Below are 20,170 nucleotides of genomic sequence, written 5' to 3' on the forward strand. Positions count from 1 at the left end.
AAAGTTCTATCCTCCCTATAACTGTCCAAGAGACATGTGTACCTTCATATCAACAAAAAACTGGTCACTTTCATAAATGGCTGTTATTTCACAAAATACTGGGAATTAGAATTAGATAAATCCATTACCAAGGAAGAGTGTGAAAAATTCACCATACTGTTACAGTTGCTTCATTCCATATTCACCCATGTCCCTAGTGAATGATGCCCCAGGTACATGAATTGACTCTCTTTTTGTGTTAACCCTAAAATTCCATCTACCTTTGGGTTCTAAAATGCGGATTTTTTTCAACTAGATTTCACTTCTTGTTGCAGTTTCCTTTACATTATTTGAGTGAATTAATCGGTTACTGTTTCTTGTGACATGCTATGTGAAGCTTGCTATGAACTTGACCCAAACTGTGATTTATTGCCTTGTCACTGTTGTCTTTATTCTAGAAAATTTGCATGGGCTAATGTTTCTTGTGACATGCTACCTGATGACGTGTTTAGCCATTGTCATTTACGTTTGGAAATTCCTAGAAATTTTGAATAAAATGAATTTTAAACAGCAGGCAATGTTTTGTTCACTTAAGAGCTGCCAGCAAGCAGTTTGGGCAGACTAACTGCTTAGTTTCAATGGATTGAACTATGAAACACTATGCTTTTATACTTTTGTTTATATTTTATTTTGATCATACAGTTTATAACTTAAGAGGTCACAAAATAGGATCTCTTTTTACAAAATTATTTTAACGATTCTGAGGAATTCGTAGAATTACAATTTTCAGAATCAATGCGTGTTTGGAGTGAAACCTAAAGAAAAAGTAACTGAATGACGAGCTAAAATTAGAGTGAGAAAAGGATGCGAAAATTATCACCAGTATGTAGATGCAAATAGTTTAAAACATAAGGCATATGGATAATATTTGCTATGTGATATCCAACATATGTATCTGCTTTGAAGGTAACCCTTTGCAGATATTCTGGCTTTTATCCAGAATCCTAAGTGCATGGGATATTATTCATTACTTGTTCTAAAAGTAATTACAGTATAGTGTTTTCATTAATCCTTTCAGCGCTATATTGGAGTATTTAATGTTGCTGTGCAAGTTATAAATTATAATATGTTCCATATCTCCTGGGCCCTCACAGAGAACATAACATTCAAATTTTTGACTACTTGAGAAACTGCTTCATTGAAGAAACACTGTTTTTGTTGGACAGTCTCCTTCTTCATGATGATTTCATTCACCAGAAGGCAAAACTTTTAAGGTGTGTTGTATTAGACATCAGGGGAGTTATTTAATAGTACCCCCACTGATACATACACATACTTCTAAGATTTTTAATATCCCTTTCTGGCTATCCCCAGCCCACTTTAATCATGCTTTTCTAACTTGGAACCTATGCTTTATGTCTTATTCACTATAGTGTGTAATTTCAGATATTGTAGACACTGAAGTGTTTTACGTCAGAGGTCACATGAGGCATTTGCCCAGTTTGTCTTTTTGTCAATCCCAACCTGCACACTAGCATTTATTACCCAAAACCCTTTGGAAGTAGTTATGGTGAGCTGAACCATTTAAACTGACCATCTTCAATGTGGAATCTATTGGTCCATCCCGGACAAGTTGTTCCTGGCCAAAGCAAAGTTAACCGGTGAGAGTAACAAAGCTCCAGACAAGTAACACTTTTGATTTTAGCTTTATTTTGCTTAATCTATAAGAAGACATAAGCTAGACATCACCAAAAAAGTTTGTGGTAGGAGGAACTACAATACTTTATGACTTGGAATGATATTTCTTCAGACCTCATAGAATTTCGCTTTTATTGCATATATATGGGTGCGTGTGTGTTTTGTGGCAAAACCCCATGGCTAATGGTCAATAAAGTCACTTTAAAGGGATCTTAAGCATGGTCTCCTAGCGCAACACAGTTCAGAAACTGTGAGTTTTATTGACAGGTGCACAAAACAAACATTGCCATAATAAAATCATAAAATGAAAAAGCCTAGTTCCCAAATGGAGCCCTCTCTGGCATACACCCTGCTGGCCAAGACTGACTGGTCTAAACATCTACTAATTTAGACGACCCCACCAGACTCAGCTAAGCCAGGCCCTGGAAACCAGTTGCACACACAAGTCCAGGCAGGTAATGCCACACTCGGCTCAGGGGTCATCTTCATGGCCTCTGCTTGCCCTTGGAGCACAGGGGAACGTCCTCTACCTTCAACAGTCTCCCTGAATCTGTTGCTTGAGTTAGCCTAATTGACCATCTAGGCTTCTTCAACGTCCTGGACCGGAATTTCAAAATCTGATATGACTTTCCAGTCGGTAACAATACTGGAGTGGGAGCAAGTACTCATACACACAATTTACCCAATATCTGTGCATAGGAAATACATATATGTGTACGTACATGTGCGCGTTAATGCATATATTTTGCATGATCAAATTAATCAAAATGGAAAATAAAAAAATAAAAACTGGTGAAGTAGAAAATACTGTACTGTAAGAAATAATTACGAATATTTATTGTCTCTTAACTATAACAATTTTTTGCTTGTGTGAGTTTTAAAATCCCCATTGTCTCATTCACAGAATCACCAGAGCAGGGTACTTAAAGTCGTACTTTTACTTGATTTAGACTTCAGCACTTTCGTCAAACGCATGGCCGACCAGAAATATATGCGTCGATTAAAATAGTGAAGTGCTTAAATCTTTAAGAGTTTCAATATAATCAAAGAGTTTTTCTTTTCTCAGCTAGGCATTCCAAAGTATATTCCAGTTTTGGGAATTTCTAATTGGTGTAGAAAGTGCTGGAGATCAAACCGAAAGTAACAGATACATTTACTTCAAACAGCAACAGTGGGATAAGAAGGTAACGTGGTAAAAGAAGGGGGGGCACAGAGCTGGGTGAAGAGAGAGGGCACCGGGGGGCTGTAGTGTGTTTGGGCTTTTCTGGGTCGTGGTAATGGGACAGGAGTGAAGGCTGGAGGCGGTTACCGAGGGTTTGGGGTACATACATGGGTTGGGGTAGTGGGTTATAGGTGACAGTGTGGGAAAGGAAGCAGTCAGGACAGCATGCGTGTGAAAACAGTGACATGCTGGGAAACAAAAATCCAGTCACCGGATATGTATTGTGCAGGACATCTATCCATAATAAAGAGACATAAATAAAGAAAAAGTCTAAGAGCTGTGCTACTCATTAACAGAATCCAGCCCCCCCCCATCAACATACATGCGAACACAAATCTGCATTTCATATGTGTAAAAATAGCTGTAGCATTGAATTAAAATGTCATAATCTAGGGGTATTCTTTTAATCTCCAACTCGAGCAAAATTATATGCCGCAAAACATTATTAGCCTTTTGGGAGGTGTGAGAAAGTGTGTCTGCTACTGAGATAGTTATGTGTGTTCATGGTCAGATGCTTAGAAGTTAAAAACTTTGTTTTACTTTGTTAAATATTGATTGGCAGTTATTATTAAACAGAGCCTTTTATTTATTACAGACAGGTATAACATCAAAGGGAGCGTAATACTTCATTTCTTTGCCTCTTACATGTGTAATCTTGTTCGAAACGGAAATAAATGTTTGGCTGAAATATAAATATAATGTCAAGCATGACGGTTAATGTTTGAATCGACGTGCGCGTATTACGTTAAACTATACTTCAGAGTATTACTTTAATGTTTCACTTGTAAAAATAAACCCAGGGGATCTGGTAATTTAATACACATGAATATCTTTGAACTGTGAATAAGAGTGGAATGGATCCCGGATAAACTTTTCGCAGCCAAGTGTAGATATTGGCCCTAATTTTTATATATATATATATATATATATATATATATATATATATATATATTTTAGTGATTCTCCCCTAATATACAGTTTTTTTACTTATAGCTTGGTGTAAGTTTTATAGTTTATATAGTTTATAGTATACATATATAGCAAGAGTAAATACGTAGATTTCAAAAGTTGTCTACTCCTGCATTTGCAAATATCTAACTTGCTTAAATATTCTTTTTTTTTTCTTCTTCCAGATTTTAGGTATGAAAAATTACAAGTTTAAAAGGAAATGGATTGTGAAAAGGATGCCCAGGGCAAGTATTTGGCATAACTTGTTTTATATACAGCTGTGTGTACATTCTGTAGCCATGCGCATGTTGTGGAGTTGTTTGGGTTAAAAACAGCAGTGTTCTTTAGTGGAGTATAATCATGTCATTGTAACACAGGTAAACAAAGCTTTTTTGGGGGATTGACTATGGTAGGGGCGATGAAGGGTATTTAAAGCCACGTTGTTAAGATGTATAGAACAAAACATAACTCCACTTCCATGTATACTGTTGATGTACCACCATGTTTAATGATGAAGTCTTGTTCTTTTTGCATTATGGCATTGGCATCTGTAATTAAATGAAAGTGTATATACACAAACTGTTGACCTAATTTCTTCACAGTACACACACATTGATTTGCAAATCAGGTTGTGCGTGTAATACTGAGATTTCCCTTGTCCCCAAAGTTTCTTATAATTTACATATTTCTGTTGTCATATTTATATATAGATCTGTGGCGCACAGAAGGAAAGTGCTTAGCTCCTTATTCTGAAAAGGATGAGCTTTGTGAAGCTGTGGTGAGATCCGTCGAACATCAAGAGAATGGTGTGTCCTATGCGGTTGTTTCATTTATGGATTCAACTGAACAGAAGCTTCCACTTTCAGAACTTCACAGACTCCCAGGTTCCAGCAAAGTGTGGAACAAATCCATGTTTGACGATGAAGACTTGGAAAAACCCTGTTTCACTGGCAGGAGACCCCCGGGACCTTCGGTTGATTTTCCATTATCGAATACTGGCATTTCTATCCCTTACACAATTAATAGGTATTTACGTGATTACCAAAGAGATGGCGCAAAGTTTTTGTATGCCCACTATATTAAGTCTATGGGATGTATCCTTGGAGATGACATGGGACTTGGAAAGACAATACAGGTATTAATTTACTGTTAATTATTTTTTTCTATACCACATATTTCTGGAGTGTCTTATCATTGAATTTTTACATGTTAACTTGCCAGCTAGGGAATCTGGAAATGTTTTGATAGATATCTCTAAAATGTCAAAGTTTTCCAAACTCCTGTGGGAACTTGAATCAATCTACTCTTCTGAAGAGTCACCCTTAATTTTGTTTTTATTAATTTTTTTTTCAGACTTAAATCCACTGCATAAAAATACATTACATGTACAACATACATACAAAACTTTTGCTTTGAGAGCTGCTTTTTTTTTTTTTTTTACCAACAAAAAAAGAAAAAAAAACACGTATTTGTTTCCTTTATTAATTACTTATACTTTGTCATTTCTTGTCCCAGGTTATATCATTTCTAGCTGCAGTCCTGCATAAAAAGGGGACGCGAGAAGATATTGAAAACAATATGCCTGAGTTTTTACGTAGAGGAATGAAGAAGGATCACTCTTTTCTGCCTCCAAAAAAGGTAAGGTTTCTGCGTTATTAGTGGTCATGTGTTATAATGTATTTTATTTTCTAAATGTCTAATTGCATAGGATGTAGCAATATCAAATTCGCTGTGTGTTCTCCTTTCTTAAAGTCACCATGCTGGCCAATATCACAGGATAAAACCTAATAGCTGATTTCACAGCATCCCACTGCCAAGACCAGCCAAATTCAACTGCAAAATCTTTTGGTTGTATAAACATTTTTTTTTATATAAAGGGTGCTAGATTTGCTTAATCTCAGAATTATGAACTTTAGGTGGTTGTGGTACTGTGTTTTTCTGTGTAAAGCATATCCTCTTATACAGCAATTTTAATTTGACCTGAGATGACCTGTGCTGGCCCCTGTCACTTGACAATGGGCATCTGTCTGGTGAATAAAATCTGCTGGAGGTGGTTTATTTGCTAGTTGCAGTGGCCAGATTTTGATGGTCAGACAGTGTCTCTCAGTATGCTTCCTTTGATGCCCTGCCAGTGCTTTTTCCAGTTTACTGCACATCAAGCCATTGTTACGGCGTTCACTGAGTTTACTTTGCCTACACATCTCCAATAGCATCTCTCTCAGCAGCTGAGGATCCAGATGAACCTGGACCAAATAATTGCTCAGCATGTACCATGTTATTATTCACAGGCTTGTAGACTTGGCAGTGTACTTGGGAGACATTTTTGGGGCTTTAAAGCAGCTGGAGATATACTTTTTCTTCTTTATCCATGCTTGAGGTTTCCTTTCCATTGATGCCAAACTTCTATGTGCCACGTTTCTTTAAAGTGTTGTTTATCTGAGAAAGATTGTTTGTATAATAGAAAGATTGAGCTAAACCAGGGGTGTCCAACCTGCGGCCCTCCAGCTGCTGCAGGACTACATCTCCCATACTCCTCAGGGAAAAGAAAAAATGTTGGTGCGCTAAGCTAATCTCAGGCTGAAATAATACAAATGTATAATATGAGGCCTACCAAACGGTGTGAGCATGCTGCAAATACAATGTGTTGGCTGTACAATGTATACATTTACCTTGACGTGGCGGGTGAGCTTAATTATGCTTTGGCCAATTCATATAACCAAAATCTCTCATTTATATTATGTTTATATATTTGTTGCCAACTTTATTAGGGTGAGAAGCGCAGACAGTATTTTGTTTTTTTGTTTCCCATACTCCTCAGCCAGTCCCTTAGCTGAAAGAGCATTATGGGACATGTAGTCCTGCAGCAGCTGGAGGGCCATTGGTTGGACATCCCTGATCTAAACCCTTCTGCCTTCGTGTCCAAAGATCCTGTATTTAAAAGCTAACACTGACTGTTTTCAGTTTAGAACCATGCACCATTTGATGTGGAAACTGGATGTTCATTCTCTTTGGGTTCCATGTCACCCCTGCCTTAAACTTTAATGCAAATGGTAGCTGTTTGTTCTCTTTAAATTAACATACTTCCAAATGCATGGAGGGCCAAACACATCTCCTGATTGCCACTGCCCAAGTGTGTTATACTCACCAACAGTCACTTCCAGTGCTGGAGCTTGCAAGAATTCCAGGGGTCTAAGAAGACCCTCTACATATGTGCAGCACTCCTTCAATCAGAATAGGAGCAGTTTTTTTTTTAATTACAGAATGTAACCGCGTGTGTTAAGTGTGCTAATATATATTCTGGGTCTAAAACGTGCCTCAAAAAAGTACTTAATGACTAAATATAAGGAAGCCTAATTGAAACAGCTGCTAGATACCAAAACAGTGTCACTCTTACTATGCTATGTAAATCCTAATGGTTGGGTTGAGTTACGTATCAACCATTGGATAATGATTATTCACAATATTCTTTAACACATGGATTTTCATACCAGTTTACATACAAACATCAGCATAGAAATACGCATAAAACCCACCTGATACAAAACAAAACAAGCCTTTTCAGAACAAGGTACTAAAGGGAACAATTGAATATTTATCAGTTGGTAGCTCCACGTTTAGTAATCAAACTGCTCAAGCCTTTATTATTATTATGAGTATTTGTTATAATCCCCACGCACGTGCATTATCACATCTCTACGCACTCATCTCCCGGTACTTCTGCCTCTACAAGAGGAAGAGTACTGAGCGGAGAGTTAAAGTTAGTTGGGTCCCTCTGCAGCAGGCTTTCCAGTAGAGAAACACGCGGGAGGTATGGTGATGCTGAAACCAAGAGCTCTGAGAACAGGATTCACCGTGGCTGCTAAAGCCTCTTTTTGTTCAAGGAAATCTCAGTATAGAAACATAGTTATGTGTTGTTCTTTAATTTTGTGCGTAAAGGCCGTAGTAGCATATATGATGTGCATGAAATGGAGATGAATGCCTCAGCACCCTCCATTCTTAATACACGGAAGCTTACAGCCCCAAAGTACAAGCACTTTATATACACGAGGGGTTGGGGGCCTCACTTCTTTGTCCTTGCTCTGTGAAGTGTGAATAAAAGATTTGTAAAATGTCATGGTTTGCCATTCTTCCCTCTTTCTGAATAAAACCCAGTACACGCACTGTCCTGACCTTGTGTGCTTATATCTTAGATTTTACTTGAGGTATAGACATAAAAAACCCACATTTTATTGGTCAATTAATGTCCATTTAAAGCACAACAAAAAAAGGAATTTGAAAAAAATCTTTTATGTGGCTTCATGTTTCGAATGCTCTTCTTCCCCATGCCCACCTTACAAAGCTCCACAGTTGCTAAGAATCTGAAGCTTTTAATTCGGTGAATGGCCCCATTTGCTAATGATTGGAGAGCTTCCTTTCCTGACTCAGCGAGCCACAGGAATACTAACAGAGGCAGCAAATGCCTCCAGTGTTTAATTTCTTTTAAATGAATGTACACACATTGAGTTGACATATGTCTTTCCAACGAGAGGAGCTTGTCTAGTTCTTAAAATATTCTACGGGCTTTTCTGCAAGTTTGGAGAAGCCTTTGGAAGAAAATGGCGTATTCACTCCTACAAACAGAGATGAAAACGACATCCGATTCACGTCTTTGGCTTCTATATGGTCTTAAGGGTTTGTTTGCAAATCAGTGGTTTTGTAGGAAAGCTGAAATATTCCACCTCATCCATTTCACTGCGTTTTGAGGGGCAAAGCCCATACAGCTTCTCCTGTGAGACAGAGTTGTCCTTGCGTAATCCCTAGCAATAGTGTTATATGACATTGAAGAGATCATTGTGTTGGACCATGACCATTACGGGTTACGGTGATCAGCGTTGCTGCAAGTGTCTTCTAATACAGCAAATACTGTATTGGCTCGAATATAGGCCGTACTAGGGGGGGGCAGCGGGGTTAGGATACAGATCCCCCGCAGCGGTGCAGGGGACCTGCATCCTACTCCCCGATACGCTCAGACAGCCTCCCCTGCCCGCACTTCCCACGGGGGGGGGGTGCCGGCACGGGAGGTTGTCTAAGCGCATTGTGCGGACCGTCTGCATGATGTGTTTTACCTCTGCCCACCCCCGACTTACCGGAGCAGACTCCCGGGTGTCTTGTGGGGCCGGCGGGGGACATGTACGCAATACGCGTATACAACTTCCGGTGTTGTATACGCGTATTGCGTACATGTCCCCCGTCGGCCCCGCAAGACACCCGGGAGTCTGCTCCGGTAAGTCGGGGGGGGGGCAGAGGAGGACAGTGGCAGCATATCTCGGGGGGGGGGGACAGTGGCAGCATATCTCGGGGGGGAGGAGGAGGACAGTGGCAGCATATCTCGGGGGGGAGGACAGTGGTAGCATATCTCGGGGAGGGAGGACAGTGGCAGCATATCTCGGGGGGGGCAGAGTGGCAGCATGTTTTTTTTTTGGTGCTTTTTTAAAGAAAAAAACTTTTTCTTTAATAAAGCACCAAACTTTTAGAGTGCGGCCTATATACGGGGGCGGCCTATATCCGAGCCAATACGGTATTATTCGAATTCCATTTGTCTTCTTGAAGTAATTCTTCTGAACTACAGTAGATCTAGCAATGCCTCTTTCTTGGTATCATCATATGTTCCCTTCAACATGGTCATAGTCCTTCCTAGAGAGACAGAGTTGTCCTTGCGTAATGCCTAGCGAAAGTGTTATACGACATTGAAGAGATCATTATGTGGGACCATAACAAAAGCTTTTCGGGGTTCACCTTCCATAATATGTAGTGACTTTGTTAGTTTAAACTAGTTTAAACTTAATCTTTTGTCCTCTGAAATTGCATCTGCCCTTATTTTGGACTTAGTCTGAGATTCTTATGGCTTACAGTTTTACAATTATCTGTCTATCCTTATATTCCTACTGACTTTCTTCCAAGTATCTTCTCTATCGCGTTTTCGTAAAACTAGTATGGTTACAAAACAAGAAAAAAAAAAAGTGTAACTATGCAGTTGGCCGACGGGGCACATTCACTACGTGTCTGACAAATGCTGCCTTTCGTTTGCTTGCATTTAATTTGCCAACCAGATCAATTTCTTGCAGCTGGCTAGTGTTGTCATTATGGTTTCCTCTGTACGTGCTTCTCCAGTCTTCCACATTCCTCTAGCCACCCACTGCTTGTGTGGGGACGGGTAAGCCTGAAGCTATTCTTCTGGACCTCTTAACTGCCAAGGAAGGGTGATGCCAGAGCCATTCCACCGATTAGACCGTTATTCTTCTTGAAGTAATAATTCTGAACTGCAGTAGATCTAGCAATGCCACTTTCTTGGTATCATCATATGTTCCATTCAACACGGGCATAGTCCTTCCTACTAGGAGCCTTCAGTAGACAGAGTGAACATGGATTTCTAAGTGCTAGAGGTCTGCATCGTTATCCCTTTCATATATCATAGCTTTGCCAGAAGAGCCTTCAATTACTTACATCTGGTACTGCAGCGTCTCTGCTTGAAAGCATTATTCACATGAAAATCATTATTTGTAGTCTAGTCTTTAAAGCTTGGTAAGTAGCACAAGCAATTTAGACACTCAGAGAACATTACTTAAAACTTCCATTAAGTTGGATGAATTCCCGTCCTCCAGAAAAGGTAATGCTTAGCAGTTGGTTTATTCTGAAATATTTTAGTACACAATAGAATTTAAGATGTGTTCCTTTTTCTTTTTCTAGCCACTGACTATAAGGAAGCAATGAGGTCGCAATTTTTCAAATATAATTACTTTTTTTTTGTAGAACAGTTTGGGAAGTGGATCTTTTGTAAACAGCGTGCAAAATATATCCCACACTGCCCTCCATTACCTTTCATTAAATCATTAGCATTTTGCTATTTGGGATAAGGGCTAACCAATTTACATATACGTGTTGACATAATAAAACAGATAAATATAGCATACTTGACTTAAAATTTATTTTGCATGTGGTGAGTTTGCATAATGTGTCATGATCATTATACGTTAATTTCTATTTTCCCATTTCTGTCTTATTTCCGCTGTTGTTAACAGACAACTGAACCCAGCACCAACACTCAGAAATCCATGTGCCTTAAACACATACATGCACAATAAAACACAGACATTAATTCACCTCCAAGCACATTCAACTGCGCATATTTCAAAGATGTATCGTTGGATGTCCCCACCCCCGCTTTTAGCCCTGTGCCAAATTATTAGCGGTAATCATGCTTTATCAGCTCTTGGTCTCCTGAAAGTCATGAAGCCTGACAAATGAAATGCCCCAAAAGAGCAGACTAATAATACCATAAAAATATATCGCACTGAGGGAGGAAATGACTGTGTGTTTGGCCTCGATCTCACAGAGTGATAGTAGCTGTTTCAACGGATATTAGGCTTTTAAAATATTTTTAAAAATCAGATTTCTGAGTTGATATAATAAACCATCACGTTCTATATTTTTCATCCATCAACTTAACAAAGCCAGTCTGGCATGTTGAACATGTCTACAGAAATGCCAAAATAAGCTACGTATTTTTTTCTCGGGTTTTGCTGCCCGTTGTAATTATGTATCATTACTTGTTAGTTACATTTTCAAACTTGATCTTAAGACAGCTAAGTAAAATGGTCCATGTGCTTTGCTCTAGAGCTCTATCATTTCCTTCCCGCTGGGAGAAGAGTGTTCCATTTTTTTTGTAATGTCCCTGACAGCCCCACTAAAAAGGAATGTATATTAACGTTCCATGTGAGTATTTTAATATACATTCTTAAAAAATATATAAAATAAAAAATAAATAATAATAAAAATATAAGACATAATGTAATATATAATAATATATTGGGTAAGGAGGGCCCTGCTTAGATGTGTTTATATATATATATATATATATATATATATATATATATATATATATTAAAAAAACACATCTAAGCAGGGCCCTCTTTACCCAATATGTCATTATGTCTTACACCTTTACAATTTATGAAGTGCTGTATAAGTTATTGGTATATAATATACCACTATTAATATAATTTGTCTCTTCTTTCCTTTCTCCCCTTTTACCTTTTTGAACCAGAACTGACCTTTACACGTGCATTCAGTTGTTCTACTATAAAGCTAGCACTGGGTTCTTTGTGCGGACCCACCGACATTGCCTTAACACCTGTGTTTACATCTACTTTCAGTACTTTTTAAAGAACACATTGCACTGAAATCCTAGCCTCTTGTATATCCTCATTTGCAATAGAAACCTGCAGTGCAAGAACCATTGCAAATAGCTGGCTTTGGCATGGACGTGATGTGTCTCGTCATGCCTTAAACCGCATATTCTTTTCCATTTTATTTTGTATATACAGTTCCAGAAGTCATAGACCACCCCGCAATGTTATAAGCTTCCAGATCACGACGTTTATGTTATTACTATGTATAGAATAATAAATATGATCCCTTTTCCTGCAGGGTCCATACAACGCCCTATATGCGTAATGCCTCTGACTATTTTAACTTGTGCTTAATGTTCGCTTTTCATTCCTGTAAGGCTTTTTCTTTTCAGTGATATATACAGAATATCTTGTGTGGTTTAGTCTGTTACGTTTTAGCGTTAATCCTTTTAAACACTCAAGCTATTTTTAATGAAATGCATTAAACCACTTATGTTCTTTCCAACTCTTCAACTGAATTAAGTGTACATTTTTTAAGGTTTTTTTTTTTTCTCCATCCATCATAAAATGAAATATACGCCATAACATCTCTAATGGTGCAGGTACCTGGCCCATTGTGCAGTTTTGTAGGTGGCAATCCATTATCAAACTGTAAACTTTCTCCGTGTATTTGTGCTTCGTCTTTAACATCACCCTTCATACTTAGCTATGTCTCTATTCTATAGTAATTACTTGAGACCAAACCTGCCAACGCTGAAAAACCTATCCAAGAAAAATAGCAATTGTGTATGAAAAGCAATTTGGAATCCGACTCTCCGCTTTTACGGCATTGCAGTCTTAATACTAAGCCGCTGGTGTATCAAGACAGCTGCTTCGTAGTATCGCAGTAGGTGCTAGCTGTGCTTCATAATATGTATTTAAGAGAGAATTTTGAGAACAGCGACAGATTTAACGGGTCTTGGCCACGTCAAATCATGTATGTAAGCCTTCTTGTCCTATTTGGCTGTTCCACAATGGCTGTTGCCAACATGTAACCTCTGCACCAACATGTAACCCTACATTCTCTTATGCTACCGGTGGCACGGTGGCTGTCCCAAGTGCCTTTTACTTGGGCCACCTGCTGGCTGTGCTGAACCTATATGCCCTTTGACCTTGCATGACACATTCTGATATCACTGGTGCTTTTTATATTACTTACCCCAGACACTAATATCCCAAGTTACAGCTATGGGCGACACAATTCATTGTAGTAACACCATCTATGGGTTACACCTGGTCATAACTGGTCATGGAGGCATGGAGAAGCAATATGCCATACCAGGGCTTGACAAATTTGTTGTGAATCTAGGCTCCAGCTAAAAAAGTTAGGAGCCAGGATTTTTTTTAAACTAACAGTTGGTCAGGAGTGATCTGATCATCATCAGCCCACTTACTAAACTCACAGCATTTGACCTGGAAGCACCCTGGACTTTCAGGTCAGTGCTGTTTTTTTGGGGGGTTTTTTAAATTATTTTTTTTGATATATATATTTTTTTTAACACTTTCAATGCTGATGTTCCATTGGAGCACAGCATTGACTGATATTTAGTCCCCACAAGCTTGTGGGGACAAATGTTAACCCCTGCAATGCCACGAATGTGTTATAGACAATTGTGGAATTGAAGGGGTTAACGCTGCACTGTCGCTCTCATGGAGCGATCAGGCAGCAGGGGGGTGTTGGGGCTGCTCTCCACACTCACGGGGAGACCAAAGAACCCTCTCCCCTGTCACTTAAGCTGCCTCTGGCAGCTGGGAAGCAATTGCTGGTCTATAGACCAGCCATTGCAGGAGGAGTCTCTGATGACTGCTGTAGGCTTCCATGCCTACAGGAGTCATCAAAGGGCTTGTGGGGGCTCGTTTTTGCTGTTGCTGGCCTGCCTGGACTTCCAGGCAGACCACCAGCAGCAGAGCCCCTTGAAAAACGGGAATTAACCCCTAAATGCCGCATTGAAGGGGTTAACGCTGCCCTGTCGCTCTCATGGAGCGATCAGGCAGCAGGGGGATGTTGTGTCAGGTCCCCACACTTGTGTGGGGACCCAATCAATGCTGAACCCCCTTTCCTGAAGCTGCCTGTGGCAGCTGAAAACGCTATTGCAGGTTTCCCTGCAATCGCGGTTTCAGCCTACAGGATCACTCCGTGGGAGTGATCTCAGGCTCGGGGGCGGGCTCTGAGTAGCTGTGCTGTCTGCCCAGACTCCAGATAGCAGCAGCAGCGCCCCCGCGTGGTGACACGGGGGCATTTTTTTGTGGATGTAAGAGGCTGACAAACTCCTAGACGCCAGGACAAAATTCTGAGTCGCCATGGCGACCTGGCGCCTGGGATTTGTCGAGCCCTGTGCCATACCATTGTCACAAATGTATTCTCTTTATATCAAGTTTTTGTTTTAGATAATGTGAACATGTCAAAGAGAGTCAATAAAGCCAACCCTTGTTAGCATGGTAAAAAATATATCTTTTCATTTTAGGTTTTTCTGATTGTTTCACCTTTATCTGTGCTATTTAACTGGAAAGATGAGCTGGAGACTTGGGGGTATTTCAAAGTAACCGTCATACATGGAAACAAAAAGGAGTTTGAACTCAGCCGGATAAAACAGGGGAAATACGAAATCGCTTTGACTACGTACGAAACTCTTCGCTTGTGTTTGGATGAGCTGAACAGGTAAGATCAAAAACATCCATGTTTTAAAAAAGCAAGATCAGAAATATGGATTCTGATATTAAAATATTAAGAATCTTACTTTCTTTAAATAATGAATTTCTCTTCAAACTGTGTTTAGTAACATATTTGTAGTTTTCTGGACGCTACTCATTCAATCATTCTCATGTAACAGCATAGATTGGGCGGCTGTCATTGTGGATGAGGCACACAGAATCAAGAACCCAAAAGCCAGAGTAACCCACGTCATGAAAGATTTAAACTGCAAAGTTCGTATCGGGCTTACTGGAACTATACTACAGAACAATATGCAGGAGCTCTGGTGTGTTATGGACTGGTATGTAACATTGGATGACTATTGTATGTGTCTGGAAGCACGTGGAAGGTGAAAACAGGTTATAAAATTCAAAAGCTGTAAGATTTTAGTTTCTTGAGGGTTTTATGATTATTAATAACTACCGTAATTTTATTAAGAAATGACAGATGGGTAAAAAAAAGACTGCAGAATGCTAGATAATCATGCTTTTAGTAATTTTCTACGCCATGTGAAATGCAATCCTCCATCTAATGTATCTAATTATGATTTATTCAGCCTTTATTTACAGCATGGTGCACCATGTCAGCACAGAGAAAAGGATTTGACAGACCGCACCTCACAAAAAGTGGAGGGCAAACAAATGCGCCTTCAAAAATGTATTTAATTTAGGCTTGTTTCACGCTTGTGTCAAGCACTTAATCATAGGAGCCTGCTCTTTGTCCGCTTTGACCAAATTCCACAAGTACTGGTACTTTTAAAGCCCTCACAAATGTTTTTCTTAGTTTGAATCTCATACTCCCATTCCTTCCCTATAAATAAACCAAAAAAACAAATAAAAAACACATATCCCATTTCTGTGATACAACAGGCCACTTATGTGTGCATATATTTCACTGGGTGAAATTGTCTAGGACACCAATACAGTCACTTCCTCTTGAGGGAAATTGGCCCGGTTTATACAGTGGCAAGACAAAGTAAATTAACTCTTTGGAATTACCTGGTTTTGTTGTGATCTACAACTAAGTCACACATATAGACAAACACAATGTGCTTAAGCTAATAACACACACACAATGATAATCTTTCATGTCTTTATTGAACACACCCATTAAACATACACAGTGCTGATGGAAAAAGTATGTGAACCCTTGGATTTAATAACTGGTCGGACCTCCTTTGGCAGCAATAACCTCAAACAAGCGGTTCCGGTAGCTGCAGATCAGACCCGCGCAATGTTCAGAACTACTTAAGCTTAGTCATATTCTCAGGGTGTCTGGTGTAAACGGCTCTCTTGAGGTTGTTCCTGCTGCATGACCCAACTTCTGCTGGGTTTCAGCAGGCGGACAGCCATCATGACATTATCCTGTATAATACCTTGATAAACGTGGGCGTTCATTGTCCTCTCGACGATGCCAAGCTGTGCAGGCCATGAGGCAACAAAGCAGGCCCCAAACCATGATGTTGTATTTCGCCATTGGGATGATGTTTTCCTGTTGGTATGCAGTGCTATACGTAGTGCACAAAATATTCTCCCAGTAGCGTTGTGGAGAGTTAAGGTGCTCTTTGGGAAACCTCAGGTGCACAGCAGTGTTTTTTTTTTTGTGTGGAGAGCAGCCACTTCCTGCCATGGACTCCATGCCTGTTACATGTTTTGCGTATGGTAGACTCATGGACAGCGATGTTCCAATGATTTCTTCAAGCCGTTAGCTGTGTCTCTAGGGTTCTGTGTTTTACCTCATTGAGTATTCTGAGTTGTGCTCTTGGAGTCATCTTGGCTGGGAGCCCACTTCTAGGGAGAGTAGCCACAATACTAATTCGTCTCCATTTATAAACAATTTGTCTAACTGTGGACTGATGAATATGTAAACTCTTAGGAATTACTTTGCAACCCTTTCCAGCTTTATGCAAACCAACCATTTTCGACCGTAGGTCTTCTAAAATGTATTTTTTTGTGAGGCAATGTTTACATCAACAGTTGCTTCTTGAGAATAAAAAGCAAAATATTTGAGTGTTATTTTTATGTCAAAGTTGCTAACTCAATATGGACAGGTACAATACAACAAATCTGTGTTTTTAGTGAAAACAGATTGTTTGCTCGTTATTGTAACTTGAAGATCATATCCTATTTAAGACGAATGTATACATAAATGCTGGTAATTCCAAAGGTTCACTTTTTCTTGCCATTGTATATCACCAGATAAGTAACACTATATAGGATGATAGCTGTTACCATATGTGCCCATTATACTGATACTAGAAATAGTTTTAAAATGTGTATATTAAAGAGTTTGGCTTTTGCACAGGCTAATCCAGGAGTCGTATTTCCTCTTAGGTAACAAGACCACTCGAAGTAGATGCATTTTATGTTACTTTTTTCTCTTCATTCATAACTACCCAGAATAAATTCACAAAGATGAAATAACTACAACATATAAGGCCCATTCATGTTTGTTGGCACTGTGTAATAGCTATTGACACAATCCCATAACTTCTTAACATGAGCAACGTGCGTCTTCTGCCTGTAGCTAGGTTGTAATCAATAAGCCCATCATCCGTAAATATACATCAATTGACTTAAATTGCACGAGGTCAGCCTTGAGGGCCGCGTTGGCAAGAAAGTGAGTTATAGTATACTCATAGGGGAAATCAGTTTCTGTATGGATTAAGACTGACGTAGAGTTTTCAAAGTCTTTTTTATGTATTCTATGCTGTTTCTTAAAGGGACAGTATCGGAGAAGCCACCTGCTTTGCTGAGAAGTGCTGCCTGGTTACTCAGGTTCTTTCCTCCGAAAAATACATCAAAAGTCAGATTAGTAATACTTTTAGCCAGCTGTCCGCACGTTGCTCCATAGGCAGCAAATATCCTGGTGTGCCAATAGCAGATGGAAAGATAAGATGACAATTCTTTGAAACTGGTGTAGTAGGAAACAATATGAACATTGTTCATCCAAAATTCTACAGATTCTGATTTCAGGCAGGTAGCATTGGGAATGGATATGGAATGTTTCTAAAACATGGTGGTGATTATATTATCCAATGATTTATATAGAAAAGATAACAAAGGGGTCTAATTGAAGCTCCCCATCATGTATTGACATGTTCTCCTTCAGCTGGAGGGGACAACTGTGTTTAGATCCTTGGTCCTTAGACTCTGATACGCTGTCCTGGACCACTAGAATCCTAGAATACATCCAACTGAATATTCTGAATTCAGTATAATGTTCCATCAAGAGCAGCCCTTATATATCCATCTTGCCAATAAAACCTATGTTTTTGTTTTGAAGACTGTTAAAAATACTCTGTTATATAGCAGTTAATATCACTTTTTTCCATGTTCATCTGTGTATATGAATAAAGCGTAGAATGTACTATAAAAACCGAACATGCTAGCAACAGAGATATGGCCAGTGTGCCCGTGAGGCTGATACACATGCTTTTTCATAATAACATGCAGAAAGCATTTCAGTGCCTATCCCAGTCTTCCAGTGCCACATCCAAAGGATATTGGACACAGCTGAAAATACATTGAACAGTCCTAATCATTTGGGATGTAAAAGCACAAGATTTAAAGCCCCCTCTTGCCTTTCGATGCCGACCCTTAAAATGAATGCAAACCACATAAGATTACCATAATCAGACTTAGGATTCCGGCAAACATATATAAAGCTTCTCTTTTTTCACTGTATGGCACTAGCTATTTGATGTTTTTCCCAGTTTTTATGGTGCTGAATCTTAGTTAGATAAATTATAAATAAACTATAGCAGCTATGTTGCTGCTCAATTTTCACAATGCAGTTGACAAATTGCAACCCTGATTAAATGCATTGACTTGGCCAAAATTGTAACATGGCAAATTCTTACCTACTCAATCACTTGTGTATGTTTATTACTGATATTTAGGTAAATGAATTCATTTGAATAAAAAAACACTACAATTATTCAAGGCTACTTTGTTGTTCTTCACTCCAGGTATATGCGATTGGTATATCCATGTTTAAATAAAGAATTGAATAATAATTCTTGGAGGGAGTTTTGACTAATCCGGGCTATATGTGTTTTGTGAAGGGCTGTACCCGGCTGTTTAGGAAGTAAAAACAAATTTAAGGAAGATTTTGCAAACCCTGTTGAGTACGGGCAGAGACACAATGCGACAAAGCGAGAGCTAGCCACGGGAAGGAAAGCCATGGAGAGGCTAGCAAGCAAGATGGCTCCGTTGTTTCTTAGGAGGACAAAGGATTTAATAAGCAGCCAGTTGCCCCAAAAGGAAGATCGCGTAAGTATTACCTTTTCTTGCTTGTCTCCGTGTGTGTGATTTTATTAATAAGAAATTGTTGCTATTATAAGTCTAAATGTCTGTTTTTGTCCTAAAATTAAATAGAGAAAAAACAAATGTGAATTGCAGAATTGTTCATTCTTTTTTTATGTGGCTAGAAAGAGCCTTAAGATGCTTTCAATAATGCTGGGGACTTTTTGAAAGACTTAGTGCGTGACCTCTTAAAGCCTTTCAATTTCGGGACAGTTCTGTTCCTTTTATATGTACTTGGAGAGTCTAGGTCATTGATTAGAAAGAGCCCTGCTGTTTAATAGTAAATATCACCCTACTAAGACTGGAAACGGTCAGACATTTAGTGTCTAAAAAAAATACTCCCTGTGTAACCGTGGTAATGGTAAAGAAAATGCAATCTTGGTTGTAGCTTTCAATAAATTGTGTCTTTTTACAAAGCAAAAGAATAGTTTTTTTTCCTATGAAGAATAAATGAGCCTGAAGGCCCGTCAGTGTGCAATGGGAAATTTAGCTTGCGTAAATGAGTAAATATTTTGTGCAAGTTTTTGAATAAATAACATTAACTAACCCCCTCTCGTAAGCCTATGTGCAGTATTACTTTGTGTGCGTTACAGACAATAGGTTACAGCTGTAGATATTGATGGTCATAGGTATCATTCCATAAATACAGCAGACAGTAGTACCTCTGTAATCATGCGTGTCATGCCTGACCCAGGAAACCTATTGTATCTGTAGCCTCCCTGTCCCTGAGGACAGGGTAGGACCCATGGCTTATATTGATATTAATGATTGTGACGGGAGGTCCTGTACCCCGACTGGGTACACCCGACAAACGTTGCTTTCTTACCGAGACTTCGGCGATTAACCCTCTCAGTACTAGACAGAACTAGCGGTAGAAAGATGAAGCAGGACTTGTCGGAATGGAGCCGGGCTGGTGCTGTAGCTGACCGAAATCTAGCTGATGCAGCGCAAGTACTCTCCTGACAAGGACAGTAAGTGATTATAGCAGCCCACCCCAAGCATCGAACAGAACTCAACTTGAGATGAAAAACAAAGAAGAACCACAGCAATGGTTGCTTGAGTGATCCCAAGGCGCTCCCTCTCCTAACCACCCCTCGTCTGAGCCCCACCACCAGGG

At 39.3% G+C, this 20,170-nt stretch overlaps 1 protein-coding gene across 1 annotated transcript in view; it reads left to right on the plus strand.

Annotated features, from left to right (window-relative positions):
• The first annotated feature begins 4,562 nt into the window (after nt 1-4,562).
• Nucleotides 4,563-20,170, plus strand: part of ERCC6L2 (ERCC excision repair 6 like 2) — a 47,793-nt gene continuing 32,185 nt past the window's right edge. Inside the window, exons 1-5 of the mRNA XM_053467511.1 lie at nt 4,563-4,982; nt 5,363-5,485; nt 14,520-14,713; nt 14,886-15,047; nt 18,813-19,020. Of these exons, the coding sequence (XP_053323486.1) occupies nt 4,680-4,982; nt 5,363-5,485; nt 14,520-14,713; nt 14,886-15,047; nt 18,813-19,020 (990 nt within the window). The 5' untranslated portion in view covers nt 4,563-4,679. The remainder of the gene's footprint in view (nt 4,983-5,362; nt 5,486-14,519; nt 14,714-14,885; nt 15,048-18,812; nt 19,021-20,170) is intronic.

This window comes from Spea bombifrons, chromosome 1, assembly GCF_027358695.1.
Source record: "Spea bombifrons isolate aSpeBom1 chromosome 1, aSpeBom1.2.pri, whole genome shotgun sequence".
NCBI classification, from domain to species: Eukaryota; Metazoa; Chordata; class Amphibia; order Anura; family Pelobatidae; genus Spea; species Spea bombifrons.